Source organism: Euphorbia lathyris, chromosome 1 (genome assembly GCF_963576675.1).
Source record: "Euphorbia lathyris chromosome 1, ddEupLath1.1, whole genome shotgun sequence".
Classification (NCBI taxonomy): domain Eukaryota; kingdom Viridiplantae; phylum Streptophyta; class Magnoliopsida; order Malpighiales; family Euphorbiaceae; genus Euphorbia; species Euphorbia lathyris.
The window spans coordinates 119,490,796-119,499,543 of NC_088910.1; the positions used below are offsets into that span (position 1 = coordinate 119,490,796).

General features: G+C 38.2%; 2 protein-coding genes across 7 annotated transcripts; both read left to right on the forward strand.

Annotated features, from left to right (window-relative positions):
• The first annotated feature begins 238 nt into the window (after positions 1-238).
• Positions 239-5,872, forward strand: LOC136210782 (multiple C2 domain and transmembrane region protein 7). Of its 5 annotated transcripts, XM_066002191.1 has the most exons (3): positions 239-446; positions 2,472-5,613; positions 5,689-5,872. In XM_066002191.1, the coding sequence occupies exon 2, from the start codon at positions 2,546-2,548 to the stop codon at positions 5,570-5,572; it is 3,027 nt and encodes a 1,008-aa protein (XP_065858263.1). In that variant the 5' UTR covers positions 239-446; positions 2,472-2,545; the 3' UTR covers positions 5,573-5,613; positions 5,689-5,872. The 5 variants fall into 5 exon arrangements, with proteins under 5 accessions (XP_065858263.1, XP_065858260.1, XP_065858259.1 ...); XM_066002188.1 differs by having other exon boundaries at positions 239-513; positions 2,472-5,872; XM_066002187.1 differs by having other exon boundaries at positions 2,472-5,872.
• Positions 5,569-8,205, forward strand: LOC136210784 (xyloglucan-specific galacturonosyltransferase 1-like). Of its 2 annotated transcripts, XM_066002193.1 has the most exons (3): positions 5,569-5,613; positions 5,689-5,727; positions 6,770-8,205. In XM_066002193.1, exons 1-3 carry the CDS (start codon positions 5,580-5,582, stop codon positions 8,158-8,160), a joined length of 1,464 nt encoding a protein of 487 aa, XP_065858265.1. In that variant the 5' UTR covers positions 5,569-5,579; the 3' UTR covers positions 8,161-8,205. The 2 variants fall into 2 exon arrangements, with proteins under 2 accessions (XP_065858265.1, XP_065858264.1); XM_066002192.1 differs by lacking the exons at positions 5,569-5,613; positions 5,689-5,727 and having other exon boundaries at positions 6,503-8,205.
• Positions 8,206-8,748: the final 543 nt, after the last annotated feature.

Genomic DNA, 8,748 nt, shown 5'->3' on the forward strand with positions numbered 1-8,748 from the left:
CACACTGTTTAGAGTAGAAGCAGCCGAAGAAATTTTATCTGGCACGCTGAACAAAAAGCTGATCCTGCAATACAATCACCGTGGTCAAAGTCTGGCCTACATGGTAATAAAATGAAGTCGTTCACAGAGTATCATTTCCTCTAATAAACCGGGAAATGTTTGAAAAAATAAAATAAAATCGAAGCTGGTAAATGCAGTCAGCCATATTGAAGACAGTAGCAGCAACATCAATTGCAAAGCCTTAAAAAAGAAAAAAAAATCAAATCTCCATAGCCATAACTCTATCTCTCTCATCGTTACTCGCGCCTGCCATTACACACATGCTCTTTCCCTATGCTCCCCCCATCTTCTACTCTTAAATGCACCTCTCCGTCTTGTTTTTCAAAGTTCCACATCATGATTTCATCTAAATGTCTGCATCTCAAGATTTTTTCTGAATCACTCAGGTGAATTTTTCTTCTCTGCTTCCTTTTCTCGATTCTTCTCAAATTAGCTCATGGACGTATAGGTGAGGTGAACATCTAAACAATTTTTTGACTATTGAATTGAGCTGAATGGCTGTGTGTTTTCTTTCTGTACATGAAACTTGAGCTTTTTTCATCATCTGTTGTGTGAATCAGCTTCTTTAGTTTTTTGAAGTTTTCTTAAGAAGATAAAAGGTTAGCTGATTTATGAATTATGATCTCTAAAAGCTGTATTTAATTCATCATTTATTAATTATCATATTCTTGTAACGTTTCTTAGTAGTCGGCATCTTGAAAGAGGAATGCTATTTGTCTTCTTTCATTTTTCATTTCCTTTGATGGGGTCACTGTTTGGTTGATGAAAACCGGAGTAGAACCTGAAATCCGGTTTCTGGTTTATAAATTGTACTAGTTTCTCCGCTTTATAATTTTTGGCCCTTATTTTTGTTGCCTTTGCTTGATTTTAAGGGGATCATAAAGGTCAAAGTCCAAAAGCTGTCTTTTTGTGATTTTGTGGGCGGTGGAATCGTCTTCTGGATTAAGAAAAGCTCATGTGTCTTGAGCGTGCTTTTTGGATCTTATTATTTGTTTATTATATGTGTTTTGGATCTTAGTAGCTTCGTTTGATAAAAAGCATACACGTTTCATTTCTCCAAATCTCAGTCTCTATTTCCTATTGACACATACCTGTTCTTTAAGTCTTTCACTTTCAGCATTTTAAGTCACTGGTAATCTTGCTCTACTTTTTATGCAGTTTTTAACTAGTTCATGTTTATCTCTTATCCTTTATTTTTTTTGGAACTGGTGAAAGGAAACTTAGGTGATTGATATATACAAATAGTACTATCTTTGTCATTATTTGCCTTTGATTTTTGCTATGTAAAACTTTATTTTAATATCTATAAAGTATATTCTATCTAGAAAGGATTACACGTGATTTAACCACCATTAATTGATGAATTAAGCCTCTTGGAGGCATGCATTTGTTTTATTTTGAGAAGAAGACACAGAGGAAATCAACTCAAAGATGAAAGAAATGGGAAAGAAAGCAAATTCTAGTAAAATTTTACTTCTTTATTTATTTTCCTGTATTCCTTCTCTTGATGCCTAAAGAGAATGGTTCTTTCATTAAAAAGACAAAGTTGAAAGTACCCTCCATTTTTATACTGGAAAGAAATGCATATCCTTCACTCTGAAATTTTGCCTGTGCCAAGTGAGATAAGTAACCTCCAAGCTTGCCCTTCTGTTCTTCCCAACCCCCATTTCCCATCTTTTCATTCTTCTTGGGAGTCCATAATATTTTAATATTCTATTATTCATCTTTGAAATAGACTTAAACAGATCAAATGAATCTGAAACCTATGTTTCTAACTTGATGTGCATGTTATTACTAGTCTAATTTCATGTGTTTTCCAATACTAGCTTGTTGAATAGCTGAATCTAGCTTGTATTCATCTCTGTCCATATCATAGCATGGGAATTCAACTAATGACAATGAATGTGGGCATCAGATTTGTATGATTTTCTATATCAAGTTTCTGTTCGCTAAGCGATTGCTGCTTGTTGCCTGTTATTATTGTTAAAATTTGATAGATTTGAATTGATTGTTTAATTATTTAGTTGAAATATTTGTATATTTTGAATCATTCTGATTAATCACCAGCATGTAATAATAATAATCTCTGTGCATAAAATACCTTCATCAACCATTTCAACACTTCTAATATTCACCTTTTTCTTGTTATTATCGAAAGATATATAGTTCTATGTTTTCTGTTATGTTCCTGGAAGTTCTGCAAACCCATAGTTTAGGTGTGCAAGTTAACTTGTGATTCTTGTATGATTACATTTTCCTAAGTTATTTTTTTTTATTAGAGGTTGCTATATTGCTTATTACATAACTTGTTTGATCTTGTGCATTCCTTCTTAATCACCTATTTTTATCTTACTCAATCATTGCATTACAGGCTGTTAATTAACATGATATAGTCTTTCACTTCTCTGCAGGTAATTGTAGTTACCTCAAGTCCTGCTGGTAGTTCACATATTGGTAAAGAAGCTCACTTGCCTTTTTATCAATCATGAGCCACCTTAAGCTAGGGATAGATGTGGTTAGCGCTCACAATCTATTGCCAAAAGACGGGGAAGGTTCGTCAAGTGCATTTGTGGAACTCTACTTTGATGGTCAAAGGTTTCGGACCACAATCAAAGAGAAAGATCTGAATCCAGTTTGGAATGAGAGTTTTTACTTCAACATTTCTGATCCTAGCAACCTTCACTATCTTACTCTTGATGTCTATGTTTACAACAATTTAAGAGCTACTAACTCCAGATCCTTCCTGGGAAAGGTTAGCCTCACAGGGAATTCTTTTGTGCCCTACTCAGATGCTGTTGTCTTGCACTATCCCCTGGAAAAGCGTGGCATTTTCTCACGTGTTAGAGGAGAGCTTGGCCTGAAAGTTTATATTACCAATGATGCTTCCATAAAATCCTCTACTCCACTCCCTGCAGTTGAATCGGTGCAAGTAAATGATGGAGGTTTGACTCATGGAGAAGTTCGTACAGGTCATCCTGTTTCGAATTCCATATCTCGCAATAGAGTTGAGAGACACACTTTTCATCACCTCCCCAACCCCAGTCTTCAGCAACATCAACATCAGCATCATTCTTCAGCTCCAACAGTCACTCATCATGTACCACAGTATGTGGCTGATGAGATGAAAGCTGCAGCACAACAACCTCCACAATTGGTTCGTATGTACTCTGCATCAGCATCACAACCTGCTGACTATGCACTAAAGGAGACAAGCCCTCTTCTTGGCGGGGGAAGAGTTGTTGGTGGTCGTGTTATTCATGGAGACAAAACTGCAAGCACTTATGATCTTGTTGAGCGGATGTACTTTTTGTATGTTAGAGTAGTCAAGGCTCGTGACCTTCCCGCCATGGATGTTACAGGAAGCATTGATCCCTTTGTTGAAGTGAAAATTGGAAACTACAAAGGAATTACAAGGCACTTTGAGAAAAAGCAAAACCCTGAGTGGAACCAAGTTTTTGCTTTTTCGAAGGACCGCATGCAAGCTTCTGTATTAGAAGTTGTGATTAAGGATAAGGATCTCATTAAAGATGATTTTGCAGGCATTGTAAGGTTTGATATCAATGAGATTCCACTGCGAGTTCCGCCTGATAGTCCTTTGGCTCCTGAGTGGTATCGACTTGAGGATAAGAAGGGGGAAAAGATCAAGGGAGAGCTGATGCTTGCTGTCTGGATTGGCACCCAAGCAGATGAGGCTTTTTCAGACGCATGGCATTCTGATGCAGCTATGCCTGTAGATAGTTCTGCAGCAGCCTCAACAGTAATACGCTCAAAGGTATATCATGCACCACGTTTATGGTACGTGCGTGTAAATATTGTTGAGGCACAAGACTTGATCCCTGCAGAGAAGAACCATTTCCCTGATGTGTATGCTAAGGTACAGATAGGAAATCAGGTTTTGAAGACCAAGACATGTCAGGCTCGTGGTTTTAATGCTTTCTGGAATGAAGATCTTTTATTCGTTGCAGCTGAACCCTTTGACGACCATCTGGTTCTTTCTGTTGAGGACCGCGTGGGTCCTGGAAAAGATGAGATCATTGGGAGGCTCATTATACCATTGAACTCTGTGGAGAAACGTGCTGATGATAGGATACTACATTCCCGTTGGTTTAACCTGGAAAAACCCGTTGCTGTGGATGTTGATCAGTTAAAGAAAGAGAAGTTCTCTAGCCGTATCCAACTTCGAGTCTGCCTAGATGGAGGATACCATGTTCTTGATGAGTCTACTCATTATAGCAGCGATCTACGCCCCACAGCAAAACAGCTCTGGAGGCCACCAATGGGGTTATTGGAGCTCGGCATCCTAAATGCTGTAGGATTACATCCTATGAAAACAAGAGATGGAAGGGGCACATCAGACACGTATTGTGTGGCAAAGTATGGTCACAAATGGGTTAGGACACGAACATTAATCGACAATCTGCATCCAAAATACAATGAGCAGTACACCTGGGAGGTTTTTGATCCTGCAACAGTTATAACTGTCGGTGTATTTGACAACAGCCAGCTTGGGGAAAAAGGATCAAACGGTAAGGACATGAAAATTGGGAAAGTCCGGATTCGTATCTCTACACTTGAAACTGGCCGTGTGTATACACATTCTTATCCTTTGCTGGTTCTTCATCCTACTGGAGTCAAGAAGATGGGAGAAGTGCATTTGGCAATTAGATTTACCTGCACATCTTTTGTCAACATGCTTTATCAGTATTCAAAGCCGCTGTTACCGAAAATGCACTATGTAAGACCCTTTACTGTGATGCAGCTAGACATGCTCCGCCACCAAGCTGTCAACATAGTGGCATTACGGTTAGGTCGGGCAGAACCTCCACTAAGGAAGGAGGTCATAGAGTATATGTCAGATGTTGACTCGCACCTATGGAGCATGCGACGAAGCAAGGCAAATTTCTTCAGGCTGATGACAGTTTTCTCCGGATTATTTGCTGCTGGGAAATGGTTTGGTGATATTTGCATGTGGAAGAATCCTATCACAACAGTGCTTGTTCATGTGCTATTTCTTATGCTTGCTTGCTTCCCAGAGCTCATTCTGCCAACAATGTTTCTTTACATGTTTCTGATAGGAGTATGGAATTATCGGTATCGCCCAAGATATCCTCCCCATATGAACACAAAGATCTCACAAGCTGAGGCAGTGCATCCAGATGAGCTTGATGAGGAATTTGACACATTCCCGACAAGCAGGAGCCCAGAGCTTGTTCGAATGAGGTATGATAGGTTACGAAGTGTGGCTGGAAGGATTCAAACTGTTGTTGGTGATATTGCAACACAAGGGGAGCGGTTTCAGTCACTGTTAAGCTGGCGAGATCCACGTGCATCTGCCATATTTATTCTATTTTGCTTGATAGCTGCGCTGGTTTTGTTTGTCACACCATTTCAGGTTATAGCAGCTTTGGCAGGTTTCTATATTATGAGGCATCCAAGGTTTCGGTACAGGACACCATCAGTGCCCATCAACTTCTTCAGACGGCTGCCTTCTAGGACAGATAGTATGTTGTAAAATATATATGTTGGATGCTTCAGGTTGCTGTACTAAATTTTGTAAGTGTTTCAGTCACGTCTTCGTGTTTCGTCTTTGATATCTTTTGCTCATCAATGTTGTAACTGTTCAAACAGACCATGAACAATTTGTATCTGGCATATGGCAGCAAAAAGGTACAATAATTAGTTTTGATGTATAATTATGTTTCACAATATGGTCTATAGAAGAACAAGTCAAAATTTTCAGTTGGTTGCAACTAAGTTATTACTTGGATTTATCCAAAACTCATTTATAAATTTATTATCTGGTTTAGTTCTCTGTCAGATCCTGCTTGATTGAATTAATTACTGAACCTTTAGAAAAATGTGTTGTAAATTTCCATAATTTGTGCTTTAACTACATGAATATTGATATTGTAAAAAGACATTAAGTGACTGATACATACAACACACTCCATGAATTAGAGTTTCAAACTTGCATATACTAGCAGGCCAAAATTGGTGGTGAAATTTTAGGGTAAATTGTACTCATGGCCCCTGAACTTTGACATTACTAACGTGATGGCCCCTGAACTTTAAAACCGGAGATATAGAAGTCCTTGAAATTTGACATATATTAATACAAAAGTCCAATTCGCCATTGTTTAGTGTAAATAATGGTTGACCATGTGAATTGCTGGTAAATTACACAAGTAAGCAGATCAATCTCTTTCCATTTCATGCCAATAATTAAACGGTTGGTAGCAATTCTTCACACATTATCCAACAACTAGGCTATTATAAAATTTGATTAATGGATTAAAATAAAACAAAGATGGAATCTCAAGGACCAAACATTTATACTTTAAGTAGCTACTAAACGTGCATACAAATTAGACATAAGTACATAATACGTGCAGCCAAGTTCCTTGTTAGGCAAAGAATGATGCAAACTCCATCTACTAGAAAACCAGAAGCAAGGTTGAAGACTAATGACTCAACAAAATGGCCATTTCTATGTCCAAAAAGAAATCTAAACTCTCCAAAAAAGAAGAAAGGAAACAATTTTGTCCCTGTGATTCAATTTGGCTCAAAGTTGTGTCTCGAATCCCGGCTTTTACTGTTCTTTTTATCATTATCTTCTTATGGTCCTCTTCCACCACCATCATTTCTGGTAACATTGTTCATGTTTGCATTTCATCGCGCAAGCTCAACGATCTTTATTGCCTCTCCGCAGGTACTCAGCCTAACTTCGATATCCCCATTCGGAGCATGGCCAATAGTTCTGCTATTTCTAGTAGAAATGCCAATGTTCAAGAAGTTGAAGAGAGCCAAAATGTGATAGTGACAGATGCAAATATGATCAACAAAGAAACAAACAAGGAGATTGAAAACGCGAAGAAGGTTGTCGAGGATCAAATGCAGCTGCATCGATCGTGGAAATCGAACACGAACCCTGCAATGTGTGATGGAAGAGGGATATATGTGTATGATCTTCCATCAAAGTTCAACAAGGACTTAATAGGTCAGTGTGGAGACATGATTCTATGGACAGATTTTTGTAAACATTTCGAAAACGAGGCGTTAGGAAAGCGTATAGAGAAGCTTGGAAAAGGCTGGTTTCATACACATCAGTATTCATTAGAGCTAATCTTTCATACAAGGATTTTAAAACATCCTTGCAGGGTTTACAATGAGAATGAAGGAAAGCTCTTTTATGTTCCATATTATGGTGGACTAGACATCTTGAGATGGCATTTTAAGAATGTTTCTATTGATGTCAAGGACACATTATCATTAGACCTCGTAAAATGGCTCGAATCGCGGAAGTCCTGGCTTCGAAATTCCGGAAAAGATCATGTCTTTGTGCTTGGAAAAATCTCCTGGGATTTCAGGAGAAGGATTGGTTCTTCATGGGGGACTAGATTCTTAGAGTTAAAGCAAATGCAGAACCCTGTCAAACTCTTGATCGAACGACAACCGTGGGAAGTCAACGACATCGGAATCCCACATCCGACATACTTCCATCCTCATTCAGATGATGAAATTGTCACCTGGCAACTCAAGCTCATGCGAGCAACCCGAAAAAGCCTTGTCAGTTTCGCAGGGGCAGCAAGGCCGGATCAACCTGAGAGCATAAGGTCAATATTGATTGATCAATGCACTTCATCAGGGGAAAAATGTAGGTTTTTGGATTGCAGTTCAGGAAAATGTGATCAACCTGAAACAATTATAGAAGTGTTTATGGAATCAGAATTCTGCTTGCAGCCTCCAGGAGACAGTCCAACACGAAAATCGGTGTTCGATTCGCTTGTTTCGGGTTGCATACCAGTACTATTCGATCCATTCACAGCTTACTATCAATATCCTTGGCATTTGCCTGAGGATCATAGGAAATATTCAGTGTTTATAGACCAGGAAGAGGTGAGGCAAATGAAGGTGAAAATAGTGGAAAAGCTTGTGAATTTTAGTGTGAAGGAAAGAGAAGATATGAGAAGGTATATTGTGTATGAATTATTACCAGGATTGGTGTATGGAGATTCAACTTCTCAACTTGAAAAGTTTCAGGATGCATTTTCCATAACAGTCAACAATCTGTTGGAGAGACTCAACAAATTTTCAACTTAGATTCATCAGAATTATTAGTCAAAAAGATTGATTACAATTGTTATATATGGTTCAAATTAAATGTAAATTTTTACTAGGGGGTAAACGGCCAGACTCATCCCAACTAGGTTGGCACCAGTCCAAAAGGTTCAACCCCAAGCCCTCTAATATTATTGAAAATGAATTGAAAAAGGATTACAAATATTAATGAAAGAATAAAGAATGATAAATGAATGAATGGACAACATGATCCATATTAGACGGAGCTATAACATCTGTACAATGTCCTATTAAAACCATTGAAGAGGTGAATTGAACATAAAGTAGGATAGCTATCCCACTATTGAAGTTCGGCTCCCGCCGCCCCTACACGTGATAGACAGCCAGTAACTGTATTAGAGCAACTCTAGTGGTTGGAGGGTTGCACACCCTCCAACCACTCCACCTCACCAATTTCTAACAACCCTCTCAACAAAACAATTCCAAAAAAAATCATCTCTAGTGGTTAGTCACAATCACAGGTCCCACACGTCATATAATATTTAATTTTCATTACTTTTAATCAATTAACCTATTTTATAATAATAATAAAATTCATTAATGAATTAA